The sequence below is a fragment of the Cololabis saira genome, chromosome 5 (assembly GCF_033807715.1).
Source record: "Cololabis saira isolate AMF1-May2022 chromosome 5, fColSai1.1, whole genome shotgun sequence".
NCBI lineage: Eukaryota > Metazoa > Chordata > Actinopteri > Beloniformes > Belonidae > Cololabis > Cololabis saira.
This window is the reverse complement of record NC_084591.1, coordinates 47,281,654-47,303,193: the sequence shown is the minus strand read 5'-3', so window position 1 is coordinate 47,303,193 and position 21,540 is coordinate 47,281,654. Positions and strand designations below refer to the sequence as shown.

General features: G+C 42.9%; 1 protein-coding gene across 1 annotated transcript in view; it reads left to right on the top strand.

Moving 5' to 3' along the window:
• necab2 (N-terminal EF-hand calcium binding protein 2) overlaps positions 1-21,540 on the top strand; it is a 236,510-nt gene that overhangs the window by 190,406 nt on the left and 24,564 nt on the right. Inside the window, exon 9 of the mRNA XM_061722310.1 lies at positions 2,366-2,422. Coding sequence (XP_061578294.1) covers positions 2,366-2,422 — 57 coding nt within the window. The remainder of the gene's footprint in view (positions 1-2,365; positions 2,423-21,540) is intronic.

The window sequence follows — 21,540 nt, the reverse complement described above, 5'->3', positions numbered from 1 at the left end:
CGCCTAACGGCCCCTCCGACCACCACCAACATTCATACACATTCACACGGGGCAGGTGGGTAAGGTGTCTTGCCCAAGGACACTACGACAGCAAACTGGGACAGAGCGGGATTTGAACCGCCGACCTTCCGATCATTGGACGACCCGCTCTACCAACCCTATATGAGCGATTTATTCTGGAAACGCTGGACGTTACAGGGCGCACAGTGAAATTAAAAAATGTTCAATTCGCAGCGGCAGTTTGCGTCGTCTTGTGCCCTTGCCGCCGGCGGCAGCTCGGCGGCGTGCGCCCTCTTGCGCGGTCTGCCGCCGCGCAAACCTGGCGGCAGGCGCCTTCTTGCGCGCCGCCAAGCTCGGCGGCAGACCCCTGCGCCCTTGCGCGGCGGCAGCACATACACAATGAATAGGAAAGCCGGCGGCGGCCGCCGCTGTGCGCCCTCTATGTGAAAGCCCCTTAAGCCATAAGCAAGTATCTCAAGTTCTCATTTAAACCTCTACAGTTGTTTAGCGGAATGTGGTTTGAAGATGTTTTCATGCGAGAATATAGTTGTTATAACTGTATATTTGTGGTAAAGTTACAAAAATTTAAATGTCCTTTTCTTTACCAAAATGTATTTGTAACGTGGATCACATACTAAAGTGTTAAACCCATTAAAACACATTGTATAAAATAATGGTTATAAAATTTTAGTGAGTGCAATACATGGTCCATTCTCAGTTGTTTTATTGTTTATTCTTTATTTCTATACCTGGTTAAGATGTAGATGTTTTTCAGTACACGTGTGCCTGTAAGCTGAGCTGTGATGTCATCAAGTACGCTGCTGTTGCAGAAAGACTGACACGCTTGCATCCTACAAAGTACGTTCTTCCGAGTCATAGTGCCCAGCAGTGGCGGCTGGTGATAAAACATTTTGTGGGGGCGCACTGGTGAGTGGGGATTACAACACAACTATAAACTCTACTTGAACATAAATTTTGCTCTCCTCTCCTTCAGGACAGCAAATTTTTCAATAACTTTCTGATTCAAATCTGTCATTTCACAAACAAGTCTCTTTTCCATGGAGAGCATGGCCAGTGCATTCAGCATTCAGTGTTTCTGAGAAAGGTTTTCACTCTTTTCAAGGTTGAGAAGCCTCTCAGCTTCAGCTGTGGTCATGGGTGATGAGGGTCTTTAAAAGAGTGACAGTTTCTGAAAAGACCTCCGCAAGATTGTTCTCCATGAACAGCTGGAATAAGTCAACTCCACAGCAGCACAACATCCTCTCGTGAAATTATTATTTTGTAATGAAACAACTGAATTTAGTTTTTCTGCTGCCATTGTCTCCTGTCTTGTCGTTGTGACTCCGTTTGTAGCGAGTGACAGATACAGTCACGCGTCTACACTGTCAGTGGTGTGACTTTGATTGACAGCTCATGAATCAATCAGATTGGATGAAGAATGACATAAAACACGCTGATTGGCCACAGGTGCAGAGAGCTGCGCTCGGAGGAGAGTCTTTGAGTAACCAATTAGAGACCAGCATGAAGTCACATGGAAGAAAAGTTTAAGAACGTACAATACACACTCATTTGGCCGGCGCCCCTTGCCATTGAAACCTATGTATTTCTGTCTGCACAAAAAAAACATAAACCCAGTATGGGACGGGAAGGCTTGAAAAAATAAAAGTCAAACACATTTTATGAGTGCACAGATGTGATAATTACTTTTTATTACGTAATTTATGTGTATCGTGTCTATATTTTTTCCTGTAATTTTAATGGGGGCGGCGCCCTAGCGCCCCCTATTGACAAGCCAACACTGCTGCCAAGTACAAACAACCCAAGTTCACTGTTCCAGTGAACTTGGGTTGCTCTTTAACATTACAATCTTTGACCAATCAGACAAGTGGCGCTCTTAAAGAGACTAATACAAAGGTTTTTTTTCCAGAGATTAGATGCAAAGAACTGCTGCAGTACTGCACTCTATGAAAATAGCCTTATTTTCTTCAAATATATGAACATGCTAATAAGTTAAATACTTGACTGACCCTAACTAAGACGGGAGTATATTTAAATATCTGATTCTCATTCAAACAAATGGGGAAATGTCCAAACCTTTGGTCTGTACTGTATGTAAAGTATATCATTTACCATCATTTTTGGATCTCTGTCATGCAGCTACCTCTTTTGTAGCCCTATTAACTTACTTTAGTATCTACACTGAACACTGAACCATCTCCTGCTTTTGTTCCTGGCTCTGCTCTCAGCTCGTCCATTAACACGTGTTGTGAGTGATGAACGTGTTCTTCAAGCTGCTGCTGTCGTAGTTGTTGTCATTGCGTTTGTCAATTGACAATTCTTGTTTTTGTTACTCTTGTGTTTCCAGACAGTCTGCCTTGATCTTCACCAGAGGCTGACAGACACAGATGGCACCGCCAGTGCAGTAAGTAGGACAAACTCGCTGCAGCCCTGAAGTCCAGCTGTGTGGCTGCTTTACAAAAGCCAAAAATCCACAACCGCCAAACCTGCTGATTTAAAAAATGTCTCTGTGATGCAATGAACATGAAGCCGACCTGTGCATCCATGATATATCACATCTCATCGGGATATCATAGTATCCCGATCACAGATGCGATCTTTTGTACTTTTAAATAATTCCCCAGAAAACTTTTTTTTTAATGTCGTCCAGGCCTGAATAATTTGTAGATGCTCAGTTTTCCATAAAGGGAATTACTGCAAACAGCGAAATGGCAATTAGCAATTATTACATAAACATAACAAACAATGGCAGGTAAAAACTCCCCTAGTGGGAGAAAAACCTTAAGCCAAACAGTGGCAAGAAAAACTCCCCTTTAGGAGGGAAGAAACCTGGACCAGGACCAGGCTCATAAGGGGGGACCCTCCTGCAGTGGCGGAGCTAGACTTTTATCCTTGGGGTGGCCAGGGGGGGGCCAAGGCTATTTCAGGGGGTCCACAGACTATGACAATGAATTTGTTTCTCGACCAATGAATTGCAATCTGAGTCTCTAAATGTAAATGTACATACTAAGCACACAGAAGATGAGATTTGTGTGTATAATTTGCAGTTTATTAACAATGTACAAAATGTATAACACAACCTGGCAACAATTTTTCAAAAATGACATTAAACAATATAAATTGTTAATCGTAAAAAATAATTTTTACAAAATGGGGAAAATGATCCCCCCTCTACTAGGGAAAAGTAGTGAGGGAAAAGAAGACAGACACAGCTCTCGCCTTCACTGAGCTATTACCACTGGATTGACGCACAATTACCCCAAACACTTACACTTTAACTTTATTTTCTTCACAGTAATAACCGGAGCAACTTAGCAGAAATAACAAAAAAATTATATTTTATAAAACTCTGAAAAGGAATGAAATTATATTTTCTAAAAAAAATGAAATAATTTGTTTTAATACCAAATACAAATACTCTCATCTGCCACATTGAAACTGGTCATCTGTAGACGCCATGAGATGTAACTTAATGTTAACTTTAGCTTGATACCTGTGGCTTCTAGCAAAACGATCTCCTATCTGAACACAAAAGTGATTTTAAACAGTGACTCATTAGGACACCACCGTAAAACTTACTTTAGAATGAGGATTTCACTGTCTGTAGGCTGTAATGTTCTTCTCTCCTTCTTTTTCGTGTCGATCTCCTGTTCAAACCGGTGAAACCTTGCTCAGGGCACTCCAGCAACGATAGCCGACCGTTGCGATTCCAGTTCAAATCTTCCTCTTCTTCTGTGGCGGTTCTTCTTCTTTTCCTAATAAATGTGGTTTACAACTCTTTGTGGTACATAGCGCCAACTACAGGAGGGACTTTCAAAATGCAACTGGCTCCTTTCGACAAGACGTGCGGTGCTGTGATATGTCAATCATCTGGGGGGGCACCTGGGGGGTCCAATCAGATTTCAGGGGGGTCCAGTGCTACCCCGGCCCCCCCTCTAGCTCCGCCTCTGCCCTCCTGCTGAAGACCAGCTGGACAGAGCAGGAAAAGAGAAAACGAGACAAAAGAGACAGAGAGAATGAAGAACAGAGAAAGAGAGACACAGACACAATGGCTAGGTAGTGCACTGCAGAGATAATTTTACACAGACAGGTGGAAGCAGCAGTGGGATGATCAGAGGGGGGGACTGCAGGTCAGCATGCAGCTCCTGAAGCTCCAGCCTGCAAACATGCACAAAAGAGAAAACAGAGACCAGACCAGGACAACAAACTACAAGAACGATGGATAACAATGATGGCTGTGGGATACTTATAATTAATAAATGAAAATGGAAGAGAAGAAGGGTGAGAGGCACCACCAGTGGATCATGTCGGTGCCCCCCTGCAGCATAGGCCTATAGCAGCATATCTACCACCAAGCTATGTTTGAGACTAATTATAGTGTGACCACAGCATTGGTACAGAACTGCAACCTGAGATTTTAGAGCAACCCATGACCCAGGACAGCATTATTTTTCAACAAAACGATAACAAAACACATTCTCACACATTACAAAGGCATGCCTAAAGAAAAGGAGGGAACTGGACCATCGCGCCTGCAGTGCTGGTCACAACTGCTTCCCATTAATATGCTTTTTAGGCACTTTTAATTTCATTTAACACATATTTCCCAGCTCTTTTTATTCACACTTTGGTTGATTGTGAATTTGAATTGAATCACAGGAAGCAACAGCACCAGTCTGTCACGGTTTGGTACTTCCTGCTTTATTTTGATGCCCGTCGGTGCGTCCGAAATGCCATACTAAACAGTGTATACTCAAAAAGTATACTTAAGTTCGGCACACTTTGAGTAAATATCAGTAGTATGCATTAATTTGGACGTACTACTCAGAGCCACACGGCACTTCTCCCATTTCGTCAACTACAGGGAATTCCCTGGGCGTCCCCTCTACGTCATAGAGTGACGAGCGGAGATCCTGATCACGTGACGAGTGCCCCGATCGCGGATGTGTGGTCATTGATTACTGTTGCTATGGACGTGGAAGCAAACCGTTAAATATATTGTGCTTTTGAACGGTAAATATTAAAATAAACCGTACACAGGTACATTTACCACTTATATTGAATCACTGTGAATACATCAGTCAGTTACATGACGTTAAATAAACAATCCTAAATAAACAAACATATTTACAATTCCTTAACATACATCATCTCTATAAAATGTAGTTACTATTTCAAATGCACTACATAATGGATATATTCAATTGATATATGTTTTTTAAAACGTTTTTATACGTTAGGGTTAACCAAACCAATGTGACTACAAATATGGCGCTGATTAGCATAAAGCTATATAGCATGACTCTAGGGAAATGTAGTTCTTAGCAATTTTTTTTTTTCACAGAAATGGAGGTTGTTAATACTAAAATAAGAGTGTACATAGAAGTTTAAGGGCATGATACACACATTTGTATGAATATATTTTAAATATATAATTGGTAAATGTGTGAAAATTAATTTTAACCATGTTTTACCCCTTAACTATGTAATACCCTATAAAATTCTATAATCCTGACCATGTAGGATCATTCTGGAGGTTTTGTGTAATAATCCGTGTATATATCACGACAACGGATCCCATTGACTTCGCATAGCACAATATCCGTGGTGCTCACACGGAATTATACCATTTCCGTGTTGGTGCCACGGAAAATATTGGTTAGAGGTCGTGGGCATTTCACAGATTTTTGTGAGATCAGGTTGAATTCTCACCATGGTAACATTTTCAGCTATTACACATGAAAAAAGAGCTAATTGACAGGAGTTGTTAACTGGTATATTTGAGCACTGTCATCTGGAAGGAAAATCATAGGTAAGAAAAGCTAAATAAAGAGTGTCGCTTCTCCATTTCTTAATACGAGTTTTACACCAGTATATTCAACCACATGGAAATATGTGGCACTGCTCAGAGACCAGAGCGTCTTCTGTCTGCATGAGAACAGGGGAATAATCACATGTGGCACTTTTGCCCACAGCAGTCCAGCCACTTATGGTTTCCCATTATCTGGATGAGAACTACGTGGGGCCAACTAATTTGTCCTGTTGTCATGGCTACAGGTACAAAACAAGGCTGTTTTTATTATTTGCCATTTTCTCCATTATTAGATGGTGACAATGGAAAGGGGAAACGAAGGGAAAGAGTGAGGGGAAAAACCTGCAGCAAAGGTCTAACGAGCTAGTCATGGAGGCAGTGACTCATTGCTGATAAATTTACAAGCTCTGATTTACCACAAAAATCATTTATGGTAGACTCTGAAACGCGTAATAGGACAAGGGACAGAGACAATTAGAAAAACATAAACCGAGGAGCCCAGTGGAAATGTGGAACTTAATTTATTGCAGATTTTATCCGTGGTTTATTTAAAAGTGGTCATGAATATAAGTCAAAGCCATCTTTATTGTCAATTTTTCATAAAATACAACAAATCGAAAGTACATTTCCTGCTTGTCCGACATAAAATAAATAAAAATAAAATAACAAATAAAAATAGTGCAAACAGATTCAAATTAATTTAATAGCAATTTATAATAATTTATAGTAAAAATAGTTAAAATACTATATACAAAGTGTTTTAAAATGTTTTAAGGCGGAGGAGTGAAAAAACGCCCCATGATGACTCTGCTTTCAATCGTTGTTTTAAGTGATTACTTAGTGAAATAGAGAGAATTTTGAACTTCAGCGAAACATATTTTATATTCAGAAATGTTACAGTTGCCATAGAAACTGTCACGGGTATGGTGAGGACCCAAATGCAGCACAGGCAGACGGGATATCAGTCAGCAATCACCTTAATGATTTACTGCAGTCTGGAAAGTCGGGCATGACAAGAGAATAATGTGGCACCGAAGCGGAGACGGGAGCAGCTCAAATGCAGCCAGGGCTGTCAGGTGTGGAGAGTTGGCCTGACGAGGAGGCGGGGCTAACAGGTGGAGTGGAGAAGAGACAAGTGATGAGTAGACAGTGACAGAAACAGCTCACAGTTCAAGTCACTGCCTGAGTTGATGCAATTGAACATTAAACTAGTTTCTGTTGTGGAAATGTTATAAATTGCATAAAGTAAAGTACAGGGGCCTCATTTATAAAGCTTGCGTGCGCACAAAACAGGGCTTGAAAGATGCGCAAAGGTTGAGATTTGAAAAAAAAAAACTAACGGGAAAATGTGCGTATCTTTGTATTTTTGTAGTGTTGTGCAAGCTATTAAAATATTTAGATTTAGTTTGAGTGGTTCATGTGCTTTTGTTTTTGAAGGTTTGCTAAATGTGGTGACTGTATTTGAGGGTCAGTCTGACCCGGGCTGTACATAGATGTCTCCCGTTATCTCTCTTGAAAAGGGGATTCATGAGATTCTACACATTTATTCTTTTTCCTTTCAAAGATGCTACTTAACCTACCATAAATGTGTGACATAAATCATCACATTGTGCATCTGTGTGTAAAGACTGACATTCAGTGCGTTTACATGGAAAGTTTAATTCCTCTTTAATACAGAATTAAAATTAAATCTGATTTAAAATGAGTAAAAATGACCATGTAAACACCTAATTCTGAATGAAAATGGCCATTCCGAATTAAACTTAATTCTGAAGTAAGTGGTTGGTTTATTCTGATTTTAAATCTGAATAGAATAATTCCACGATCATGTAAACACTCATTCCTCTTTAAATTAATTCCGGTCTTTATTTCTGCTCGTTTCCTCCTCCGTCTGTCTCCATGATCTTATATTCCACACTGGGCTGGTTTTCCAAACAAAGTTTCAAGATGCAGCAGCAGTAAACGCTGGTCAAGAGCAGAGACCATTTATTTAATAAATAGAAATCATTAAAAGAACAGATGGAAACAGGAAACAGAAAAATTTGGAGCTTTTCAAAGTTGTATCGGCTAAGTCAGTTTTTCTTCCGGTAGTTTAACTTCCGGTCCCCCCCCTATCCAATCAGAACCTTCCCAACCCCCAGACCTGGAGAGGAATTGGAGAAAGACCATCAAACGTGTTTTCCATGTAAATCTCAATTCAGAATTACTATTTCCATGTAAACTCAAAGGAAAATAGTTTAATTCTGAATTATTTAATTCTGAATACTGGATTCCGAATTAAAAAACATCATGTAACAGTGGCCATTGTAACCACAAAACCCTGAGAAATGAGTTGCACCTCAACATGTGCAGTAAAAAGCCTTGTCCTACAGGTGCATTATTATGTCTGCTGTCATTTGGTTCCTCTCTACAAAATGAGGCCCAGTGCCCTGTCTTAAACACAAACCGTGCTATCAGGCTGGATAAATACATTTGCAGACACACTTCCGTGAAGCCAGGTAATAATAGACCTGACCATTATTCCCTAAGCCACATAAATACACAGTAGATGTAATAAAGGGAAAAAAAACAGCAAACCTTCCAATTCATTTCTTTACCACTCTGGCTTACGCCCTCACCTTCCCCCTCCAGCTGAGTATAGCGTCCTCTTTTGTGCCGTCTGGCCTTCAATAACAGCCCTCTTTTGCTTTTAAACACATATTTCTCTTAAGCAGTTCAAGTTCTGCCTTTTAAATGTAATTTCCTCCCACCTCCTGTGGCAGTCTGTCCTCCTGGCCCTCCATTTCCCACAAGGGAAAAGACTCAGATGTGATTACCCATCACCTCTTCTGTCTTTTCAGTCTTTTATTAAAGCAATCATCCTTCCTCTTTGCACGAATCAGCTCCTGTTAAACGTATAACCACAGAGGGAATTATGATGAGACCGTACACTGTGTGCCAGATACGGTAATACTTTTAAACTGCAACTGGAGAGATGAATCAGCGTGTGCATTTTACTTAACAGTGGACACTAGAGAGCAGCGAGTGGATACCTGACAGCGATTTGACAGTGAGATAAATAGATCAGTCACACTCTATCCTTCTTGTCTTCTAACTCTGAAGGGGCATGTCAGGAAAAAGAACTAAATAGAGGAGAAACTGGGATTGCTGGAGAATAAAATATAAAAGGATGAGTGATAGTGAGGGACAGATTATGAAGCAAGAAACCCTTGCTAGGTACCGTACTCACACTAAGACAGTGTATCTTTACGCAAACTTTGATCCTAGTGCACGAACATTTTTTTTTTTTTGTTAACAATTTTTTCTTCGTTTTATGCCAACTTTTAAAAAGAAAAAGGGGGCAGACAGTCACAAGCACAGCTCTACACACTTGCTGTAGCAACATGTCCACTGTACATCTGAAAAGAACAAACACGAAAAAACAGGGGAAAAAATGTATCACCAGTTAGAACAAAACAAAAACATTTCATGTACTGTACATATTTACGCTTGTCTGTCTCCTCCTTGACCCACATACATACACATACACGCTCTGACACAGACACACATGCACATCCACACACACACCCTTGCATACACATCCCAATACTGGCAATGAATCAACAAAAAGAAAAAGAAAACCCCTCCCACCCCAGTGAGTGATCAGCACCATCCCCTCCCCGTTCCCTTTATAGGCAAGACTTCACAGCTCTGATGCTTCTGACCAGGATTTTATGGTCTTTTCTTTTGCTCCATGAGACCGTGCAACAGAGAGCTCAAGGGTTAAAATATCCAGCATAAGATCCACCAGTGATCCAGTGATAGATTATGTGGTGGTTTCCACCATACTACCAATATTTTTTTAGCAGCAGTTAAGCCGGAAAGCCAAATTCTTTTTTCATGTATTGTATTGCACGAACATTTTGAAGATATGGGGAACTGGCGACGCAGGTGGTGAGGTGGTGAAATGAAGCCAGATTCATGCCATACTTTTAATGTCATCACATATCAGACTTGTAATATAATAGCACTGATCGTGTCCCTCTGTGTTTGAAGCTCAGCGTCAGTCAGGACTCTGCTGCTGCTGGTGCAGCCGCGGTGCAGGACACGCCGGGCCGGTGTCGTGCCAAAAAGTGATTGCCTGCCAGAATCTGATTTCTCCCCTGAAAATGGGTCTTTTCACCTGCTAAAACTTAATTGAAGGCCAAATACAGTTAATGAAAGGTTGTTTCTGCCTAAATATGACTTGATCTCATTCTTGAGCTTCATAATCTGAAAATCTGACGTTTTAGCGCCATCGCTCAACGGGCTGCTGTGCGCGCTCCCGCGGCCAGAAATTATTTTTTATTTCTGCCACAGATCTGTCCGTGGCACTCACAGCGTTTAGCGCAGCAACAACGTGCTGCCACTCACTCGCTTTCTTTTTGTTAGTGATGTTAGTGACTGTGACCACCAAATAATGTGGTTTTCCTGCTTCCACCTCATCCACAACATCTCCATCTCAGTCTCTGTGAAATTTAGTGTCACGGTGGCTTGACACGTCTCACGCCTGACGCACAGCAGAAACAGATTGCAGGTGTCGCTGCACATGCTCAGCAGGCTCATTCATATGCAAATACAGTCATCGCGTAGTTTGCATTGCCCATTCATGGTAAAAAATGGGCGTGTAGAGGGCGGGATATGAGGCGAATTCACCTGCGCAACCTTCCAGCTGGACTGTGATTTATAAAGAGAACATTGCGTGCAGATGTGCGTGCACACGGTTTTATAAATCAGGATTTTTTTGTGTGCACGTACACTTTTAGGATGAATCCTACACACTCTTTTATAAATGAGGCCGCTCCCGCCTTTCCGGGAAGGAGAGACAACGCTGGCGGCAGAACAACTTGTCAGAATCAGAATGGCCTTTATTGGCCAAGTTAGAACATGTCAGACATTTGATTCTCGTTAACACCGCTGGCAACCATTCTTCACGGCACAATCTTGGAGAAAGGATGACATTGGGATGGAGGAGGGGAAAAGTGTGTTCTACAGAAGACTTGAATACGAACGACTCTCGAACCTCACTGAACAGATGAGCACAACATATTAAACAAACATTTATGATTCCTGGTTCCAGATGATTCCCGGTGACTCTTGTGTTCCCTGACATTTTCTCTCCTGTGAGTTTAATATGTTTGAATAAAACTGATATGCCTCTTTTACTGGTAAGAAAAGACATTTGTGCTGGTAAGCCACACACACCTGTTGTATTCATTGGTACTTGAACACAGCGTATTGGCCGGACAATCATACACAACGAGGGGCTGATATCTTACCTCGTGCAGCAGTTATTCAGTCTCAGTAAGCGTAACACATTAGTATCCCCAGTCTGAGTTTATATTCGCACTTGTGATCTTTTCACGGGTCATGACGGTGAGCGAGAGCTGCCAAGACTTTAACCACACAGCCGATAACAGCACAGACAAAAACAGCGGGGTTAAATCAACAGGAAAATCCAAAAATCAATGACATTTTTACAAGCCTGAGAACCAGGCTCCACATTCACCCACACGCCTAATCAAAGCAGATCATTAAATCTGTTGTGTCCTGTTAACATACACTGCTGTTGTTTATCAGTGCAAAACCAAGCACTGTGTCTGTTGTTTGGTAGGCAACATGCTTTTACACATCCGTGGGACAGATGATGACAAATTAAACGCATTGCGACACATTTTTGAGAGCTCAAGACAGACAGGTCTTGAACTACACAAGGTGCTGAACTGAGGACAGTTTACAGGAGTCCATGTGTATCTTATGTTTGTGTTAGGAGCCGTTAGGAGCTTTGTTATACAAGCTACATCCTTGAAAAATTAATGGATGTTGCTAGAAAAGATGGGATCTTGTTGGCAGCTTAATCAGCTCTTTAATCTCAGTTAAATTTTCCACATTGATGCAGCCGTAGCTGAAGTGTAGATGACCTTTGCCCAGGGGCATTGTCAAGTATAATGATTTCATGCAATCAAAAGCTCTACGCAGCCTCCAAATGGACCTGCTGACAAGATTGTTTGGTCATTTTATGCTGATTAATTAGCAAACACAGATAGGGTCTAATGAGTTTAAGCCTTGTTGCCTCAGACAGAAGGTGATCAAACTTGTCAAGTTAAAAGGTTTCTTTAGTGTGTCAGTTACAATGACAACCTCTGTGTTTTATATTTGTTCCTTTATGCCAGCTGTGAATCCTGCTTGGATGCATAAATAAAAGGACATATAGTGATCATCAAATGCTTTCTAAACTGTCATTATGAAGTCCTGAGTTCACCATCATGGTCTTTTTTCAGACCCAGAATTTGGACAAGAAGATGGTGCTCAAGAGGGATACCTTAATGTTGACTGGACAGAAGGACATGCCTTTGATGGATAACAAATGTTTGGCTATATTCAGATCTATTTTCAAAATGAGACCGTCAGGACAATAATTCGAGCCTTTTTGAAAGAAAGTCTTTTGGGAGAAAAGATGTGGAGCCATCTGACACCGAATGTGTTTGTGAAGCATCTATATACAGTCTATACGGGGACAGCTCCAAGTCTTTGATGAGGCTTACTGTGACTTAAACTGGGATAAACGCAAGGAATTTACACAAAGCTGATTCTAATAAAATGGAAAAGCATTGTATTTGTATTTAGTCTTTAAAGTAAGCTCAAAGCCTCTTAAATGCATGCCAAAGTGGCAATGATATTAATTAAATCAATTGGAGGGTCAAAACATAAATTAGTTAACATTTAACTACATGTTTTTTCTTCTTTTTTTTTAAATTAGACCTTAACAAATTTACTCAGTTCAATCCAGGCACGTAGCCAGTCATGGGCCTGGGTGGCACTGGCCCACCCACATGATTTTCAGACATGTTTGAACTGCTATTCAATGTAAAGCCACTTCCCTGAGATGACTTTACAACCCTGTCTGCAACAATTGTAGAGGTATCGTGACAGTTTTCAGCTTCAGTCGTTTATTTTCATCACAGTTTGCAACATACCATCAGGTTGGGCAGGCATGCATTCAAGTGCAAATTCTCTGTCCGCAAAGTTATAGCTGGAAATGTTCAGGAACAAAACCTAACAACACCGGCTGACATATACAGAACTGCAACAATTGCAAAACAGTGTGGTGTGATGAATAATTGAATCTCACATTAGCAGTGAACACTATTTCAGAAAGTCAATGTTTTTTCACTGAAACAACTGCATGACACAAAAATCATCTGAATTCACTTTTAGTCTGAATGAAAAAACATTTAACTGTAGCTAAAGACACAAAAGAGACATGTCTTCGGTAATAACCATTACTGGAGTTGAGGGGGGATGAGGGGGGGGTGGCATCCCCCCTGAAATAAAAACGGTCCAAATCATCCCCCTGTAAAACTGCCATCCCTCCTTTCCATCCCTTATGTCATTTCATCAATGAATGTGGTTTTACTGCTATTTCAACATTTAGAGTCATCACCAGAAAAATAACACCAATCATTTTACTAAAATGAGACATTTTAACTAGAAATAAGACAAATATTCTTGTTAAGATTTAGAGTTTTTGCAGTGATCCATGTTACTTATCCTGTGAAGGACAGAGTCATATTGATAAGTTCAGAAAAGTGTTTTTTATTGTTGTGTTTTGATGTATTTGATGTAAGCCCAGTGGATATTTAAAGCTTACAGAAGGCTGCATTTAACTGCTGCTATGTCATTCCTGCAGTATTTCTGCAGGTGTTTTGGTCACTGCTATTATTTGTAATATATTATATTATTTGTAATCAGCACAAATTATCTGTCCCCATATGATAAAATCCACCATCCCCCCTGATTGTTTTTTACAACTCGAGTACTGGTAATAACGTCAAATTATGCTGATCCGTCAGTGAGGTTTATCTGACAAAGCTCATTGGCAAGACCAGATTGTACATTTTTAAGAGCCATATAAGAAGCTTAAAGAGGACATATGATACTGTATATATATATATATATATATATGGCTGGATTTAAGCCTGCTCCTGTCTGACTTTCCAGCGGTTTTCCCCGAACTGATCACCTGTTGCCAACCTCGCCTGTCCCCAGCCTGCCTCGTCTCTGCCCGGTTTGCGACCACGAGTTTCGCATATTACCTCCTGGTTGCACAATTGCTCTGCTCTGTGGCTACACTGGACCTGTCTGCCAGCTAGGAAATCCAGCAGTTGTTGCGACACCAGGCTCACTCATTCTCTGATCTCGCAGAAGATCACTGTGAGCCCAGACTTTTCACTCTGCCACTGTATAAACTGTTAAAGACTGAAGTGAATAATAAAGGTCATTACCGACTGATATCCCGTCTGCCTGTGCTGCATTTGGGTCCTCACAATACCCGTGACAGTACAATCTGGCCAGACATGGACCCAGCACAAATGCTGATGGTTCGCTTGGAGAAAGTAGAGGCAATGCCCCAGCATCACAAGGCCCTGCTGCTTTCAAACTGAGCAGATATCCGACTGGCGGTGGCTAAGTAGGATCAGGCGTTTACCTTGCAAGCCTCGCAGGTCCAACAGCTCGCCTCAGCTTTCGCTCAAGCTGTCCCTCTGCCTGCAGAACCAGTCCAGCCTCCACAAGCCTCTGCCTCTGCTTTTGCCTGTGGGGGTTCCTGAATGCTACACCGGGGACGCGGAGGGCTGCTACCCATTCCTCATGGACTGTTCCATCCTGTTCACTCTCCAGCCCCACATCTTCGCTTTTGAGGAAGCCAGGGTGGCATTCACCATGAATCGTCTTACAGGGCGCACTCGGCTGTAGGGAACAGCCGAGTGGGAGCGTCGCACTCCAGCATGCATCCTCTTTCAAGCCTTCGTCACTGAGCTTCGCAAAGTGTTCAGAGAAGCTTCCCGAGGTCTGGACGCTTATGGAGGATTTCTGGGTCTGAATCAAGGTGGCCGATTCCTTTGTTTCTGGGTGTCTGCTAAAAGGTCGGGCTCACCAGGAAGGAAGGCCATACATCTAACTCCTCCTCCAACCCACAATCTCTGTGGCAGGTTCGCCTGCTACTGCCTGAGGGATCCCAGACCCTCGCTACCCTCATTGACTCTGGCTCTGATGCCAACATTATGGACTCTAACCTGGCTCAGCAGCTGGGTGTTGATCAGATTCCCTTGCAAGCTCCAGTCTCCACCAACGCTCTGGATGGCCGACTTCTGGGACCCATCTGACAGTGTGACCCATCTGACAGTGCCTATACGGATGTTAATTTGCGGGAACCACCATGAAACACTCCAGTTTCAAATCCTGCACTCTCCTCGTCATCCTCTCTTTCTGGGGTTCCCATGGCTCCAACATCACAATCCACACCTTGATTGGACCACTGGGGCGATCCTGGGGTGGAGTTCCTCTTGTCACCAGGTCTGCCCCAAGAAAGCCGCATCATCATGACCTTCTTCGGGGACCAGTTCCTCAACTGATGTGCTGGGGGTCCCAGCTGAGTATCTGGACTTCAGAGAGGTCTTCAGTAAGGCCAAGGCAACCTCCCTTCCTCCCTATGACTGCGCCATCAACCTCTAGCCCGGTGCCACGCCGCCCAGAAGATGCCTGTATTCCCTGTCCATTCCTGAGAGGGAGGTGATGGAGATATATATTAATGACGGTCTAGCGGCGGGCATCATCCACCCTTCCTTGTGTCCGGCTGGAGTTTCTTCTTCGTGGAGAAAAAAGACAAGACACTCTGTCCCTGCATTGATTATCGTGGATTAAATTACCTTACCATCAAGAACCAGCACCCCCCGGATCCACAAGGGGGACGAGTGGGAGACGCCGTTCAATGCCCCCACCGGTCACTACGAGTACCTGGTGATGCCCTTCGGCTTCACCAACACTCCTGCTGTCTTCCAGGCTCTGGTTAATGACGTGCTCAGGGATATGCTCAACAGGTTCGTCTTTGTGTACCTTGATGATATTCTGATCTTCTCCCACTCCAGAGAGGAACATGTGCGTCATGTCCAGAAGGTTCTCCAACGTTTCCTGGAAACCTGAAATATTTGTCAAGGCCGAGAAATGGGAGTTTCATGCCTCGTCCTGGGGTACGTCATAAGGAGAGGGACCATGGAGATGGACTCAGCCAAGGTTTCTGCCGTCACCACTTGGCCCGTCCCTGATTCCAAGCAGCTTCAACGTTTCCTGGGCTTCGCCAACTTCTACCAGAGGTTCATCAGGGGCTACAGGTCGGTGGTGGCCCACCTCACAGCTATTAACTTCTCTGATATGCCTTTCTCTGGTCCACGGCTGCCAATGACTCTTTTCAAGCCCTGAAGACACGATTCACCTTGGTCCCCGTCCTCCAAATACCGGACCCTGAACGGCAGTTCGTGGTTGAGATGGACCCTTCCAGCTTAGGAGTGAGGGCCGTCTTGTTACATCCCTGCACTTTCTATTCCCGACTTTTGACCCCGGCAGAGAAGAATTATGAAAATGGGGAACTCCAGGCCGCTGACCGCTACACCACGCCCTCCCATCGCCACCGCTCCAAGGGCTACCAACCGGGTCAGAAAGTTTGGCTCTCCACCAGTGATCGTCCCCTCCGGATGGATTCCAAGAAACTGGCTCCTCACTTCATTGGCCCGTTGGAGATCCAGGAGATCTTTAAGCCGGTGGCAGTGAGGCTCAAACAAACCATGGAGGTTCATCCCACGTTTCACGTTTCCAAGGTTAAACCGGTCTAATGGTGCTTTTACACTAGTACCTACTCGGCTCTACTCAACTCAGCTCGGCTCGACTCAACTCGGCCAAGTTTCTTTTCCATAACTATTCAGCATCTGGAGAAGTAGGTGGGTTTGGAGCGAAGCTGCTGTGACGTATTTGATTGTGTGATCTAAACGAAGAAGACAACAACACTAAAGATGTAGAACCTGGAGGAGATGATATATGTGCTGCTGGGTCTGTGGCTTGTGTTTGATACCAAGTTTAAAAATGAGAGTGAAAGAAGCTTCAAGCGGCACTTTATTTTTTTTTAGTTTGTCTCGGCACTGCTGAAAAGTCCGTTGGTAGCCGCGAGCAGCTATGAAGTGACTATGGGGACTATGGAGCTCCTGGTGGATCTTAGCGTTCCTTATCGCCCGTCTACACCCCTTTTTAATTCTCTCCTCAGCCACCAGGTTTATGAATATCTGCACCTCAGAGTTAGATCATGAAACAGACTTTTGCGCTGCCATTGCCTGTCGAATAAAATGAACAAGAAGCCGCCGTCAGAGTCACTCTTTCACTGATTTGCGCCTCCTGACTCAGACGTCTGACTGGCCAACCCCCTAACCAATTGGTGGCGTGTAGTGTGATGATGTCAGATACAGCCCGACTCAGCCGCTTAGAATCTCGGTAGAGTAGTTACAGAAAAAGTATCTACTCAGCACGGGTAGACCCCTAGTGGAAAAGTGCAAAACCGAGGCGAGGTGAGTCGAGTCAAGCTGAGTGGGTACTAGTGGAAAAGCACCACAAGAGAGCCCCCTGGTTCCTGCCACCCTGCTACCACCGCCTCCTCGCCTCATTGATGGAGGTCCCTTCTACACTGTCCATCACCTCCTGCAGTCTCGCTGCTGGGACTGGGAGGGTTATGGCCCTGAATAAAAACTGAATTCTAAGTTCAAGTTGAATTCTAAGTTTTATGGGTAGCCAATGGAGGGACACTGACACAGGAGAGACGTCGGCTAATAAGAGTAGTTCACAGCGCTGTTGTCAAATTCAAAGTGATGATAGCACGTCTATATCGCCTTCCAGAAGTGACGACACCGCGAAAGCAAGAATATCAACGCAGTAGGAGAAAAAGAAGACAAACAACAATGAACTAACCGGAAGAACGTCAACACAAAAATGCATGTGGCACTGCTTAGCGTCACGGAGTCGAACGCACCTCACTCAATAATCGATTGTCTTCTCACGCATGTGCACTTGGATGTCTCGGAAACTGCAGTGTAATCCTTAGCTAGATTGTTGCCAATTGCTTGATTTAGATGTGTAATGTAACCGCGCTGACTGTCAGTCCGGATGTAGTAAGAATCACAGATTTATTTAACACTGTAAGCTTGCAATCATGATAATCTTGAATTAGAACATCTCATGGCATCGCTAACTGACATTTCCAGAGCAGAGGAAATAGATCTGGAGCATGAAAGGTTCCACATTTACCACCTGCAGGGCCACAGAGTCGAAGGGGAGAAGATGTAATTGTAGTGATTTGGTTGGGGAGGCAGGATGGTTAATGGAGTGGTAGTGATTAGATTAACAGAGACTGCCAGGCAATGTGCTGTTTCTAATTGAGTTGGTGGGATGTCCGTGTGTGTGTGTGTGTGTGTGTGTGTGTGTGTGTGTGTGTGTGTGTGTGTGTGTGTGTGTGTGTGTGTGTGTGTGTGTGTGTGTGTGTGTGTGTGTTCATGTACTATGAACAGTAGATGGGTTATGATACTGCCATGTTTTATCATCTTCATGGTGTTTCATGCTTACATGTCCATGCAATCATCATCTCATAAATCACATTTGCACCAAACAACTGTCTTTACTGATTAAAATTTAGCATTTTCATGTGTACAGGCTGATGATGCAGCAGTGCCTCTGTTTCACCACAATAATTTCAGTTAATGGCAGCCGATAAACAGCACTGTCAAGATATAAACAGTTATTACGTGCCAGTTAAACAGACAACAGAATTCTTGTGTGCTCACATGTTGAAGACTCAGATGCTGCAAATCATACGATTGCATAATGATATTTTACAGCCTGAGGAAAGCAATAATACGCCCTAAAACAATTGGAGGGATTTTTTAGCTCAAGGAAAAGCAGTACAACAAAAAACAGAACAGCCTCCCCAGGGCTCAGATTACCAAACAAAAAGGTTTTTACCACGTCTGTTTTGATAGTGGTGTAGCATGAAACCAGAGAGAAACAGCATAAACTGGAGGATGGGTGGGAGTAGGAAAGACTGGAAGAAGGCAAGGTAAAAGTGGCTGAGCACTAGGGGTGTAACAATATATCGTGCCATGAAATTTCGCGATACAAAAACGTCACGATACGTGTCGTGGAGGTGACAAATTGTATCGCGATATTGTGTTATTAATATTAATCTATTGTGTTGACTAGAAACGACCACGCCTCGACCCGCGGACCAAAATCTTCCTCCGCTCAGAAGAAACTAGTACCGTTTTGGTCCCGATCACGGGACTCTTGCAGGGTTTTGAGCTCTGAACTTTTACTGATGTAAGGCTGGTGTAGAGTTAAGTCTTACCTTATTAAATCAAACCTTTTTGGGGTCGTGAGTAGGATAAACACGGGGACAACTTCTGCTGAGTTCCAGTGTACTTTAATGTCCCTCAACAGTGTAGGATTTTAGAACATCAACACAGCACCTAGTGCCGTACTGTGGCGTATCACTCCGCCCAATCTAAAACAGACTAATCACTACAGATAAACTGACTAGTGTCATTATAGTCCCTGATTTACATCAGAATATAAAGAATAGATTTATAAAATAATCAACCCTGAATTACCAAAATAACCTTCTTAACAAAAATAAATCTCCTCTTACACTTATAAGGTGAGCATGAATCAATCTTTTTTATGATGTAAAATTGTATGTATTTATTTACTTTTATTTATTTATTTAATTTTAGTTAAATTTCTGGAAAAGAAAGAAGTCAAATCATACATGAGAGAAACTATTCAGTTTGTGGCTAAATATTTGTACTTGTATGAAACTGAAGATGCATAATGCAAACCTGACATTTACTTTTAGTTCAGTTTGTGGAAAATGGTTGGCCTGGCTTTCTCTTTAAAACTTAAACAGTTATAAAGCATTACAAACTGTAACAATAGGGCAAATGCACAGCATTGTTTTGTATTTTGTGTCTTTCAAATAAAAGACAATTTTTTCCAGTCATATGTTCCTCGTTCAAGGTTGTTAAAAAAATACTGCTATAATATCGTATCGTTATCGTGACCTCAATATCGTGTATCGTACCGTATGGTGAGATTAGTGTATCGTTACACCCCTACTGAGCACAAACACAGGTAGAGCCCAGATCAGAGGGTACCAGGGATACCAGGAAGTGAAGTATGAGAAACAGGGAGGGTTGTGGAGTGAAAGGTGCTTCTCATCTTACTGGTTTGCTCTTATCTTATGAGCCCTCGTGGAGCCTCAGGACCTCCAGGACCAGCCTTCTTAAAACTCCCACAAGAACCCATGGTGAGGCTGCTTTCCAATACATGCCCCACATTTACACCGGTTACACACATTTACAACACACCGGAGAACCTGAGGGCTGCAGATAATGTTAAGGTTTTTAAAAGCAAGCTCAAAACCTACCCTTTTTAATCTGGCTTTTATCTCATGTCCCCTTTTAATACTGTAGACTTTCTAAGATTCTTAGATTTTCTGTTGAGCCTAGTTTAACACATTTCACTTTTAGGAATAGATTCCTACAGATACAATAGGGCGTAAGTGCTCAGGCCTTAATAATGATCCAGGCTCCAACTTTGAGACTAAACAGACTGGATTTGCTGGAAGAATTCATTTAAAGCCCTTTATATGGTCAACAATACTTTAAAAGCCATATTATCTCTCTCACACACACATTCATACACGTCTTACTCATATATGGAGCACATTTCTCTACACACACTCACACATCTGGATCAATGTGGGGTTCACTATCTGGCCCCAGGACATGTGGACTGGAAAAGCCAGGATCTAATCCAGGGAGAAAAAAAAAAGATGTTCCATCTCCTCAGGGTGCCTCGGCATAATATTTCTGCAGCCAGGATAATGCTGTGAACACCGTTGGACTGGAGCTCAGTGTCATATAAATGACTGGAAATAACTGGAGAGACGGAATAATAAATGAGACAGTGATGAATAATATCACTGAGTTGTAAATCTTTTACTAACTGCAGCTGCTTTTTATAATCTTATATCAATCCTCTGTTAAAAGCAATTTCTAGAAGTGAAGAAGACTCATAAAAGCCAAAACATGTAGTTAGTTAAAAATAAGGAAAACTGTTTTCCTTACTAGGACAGAAACAGCTAACGACCGTCGTTAGTCCAGGAAATAAAGGCATGTAAATATAATCCTCCTTGCTACTGTGGCTACTAGACATTATAAGAATAATGACATTGTCATTATGGTGTGTGCATTAAAATGAAAAATAAAAAGTTGCAAAAACACTTGGTGCAGTAGTTTGCGAAAAAATCCATCCATCCATCCATTTTTCCGCCGCTTATCCGGAACCAGGTCGCAGGGGCAGCAGCCTCAGCAGAGATGCCCAAACTTCCTTCACCCCAAACACTTCCTCCATCTCTTCCTACAGCTCTTCCTCCAGCTCTTCATCCAGCTCCAGTTCTCCAGTTCTCCAGTTCCTCCGAGGCGTTCCCAGGCCAGCCGAGAGATATTGTCTCTCCAGCGTGTCCTGGGTCTTCCCCGGGGTCTCCTCCCGGTGGGACATGCCTGGAACACCTCCCTAGGGAGGAGGGACATGCCTGGAACACCTCCCTAGGGAGGAGGGACATGCCTGGAACACCTCCCTATGGAGGAGGGACATGCCTGGAACTCTTCCCTAGGGAGGAGGGACATGTCTGGAACACCTCCCTAGGGAGGAGGGACATGCGTGGAACTCCTCCCTAGGGAGGATCCAGGAGGATCCGGTACAGATGTCCAAGCCACCTCAGCTGACTCCTCTCAATGTGAAGGAGCAGCGGCTCGACTCCG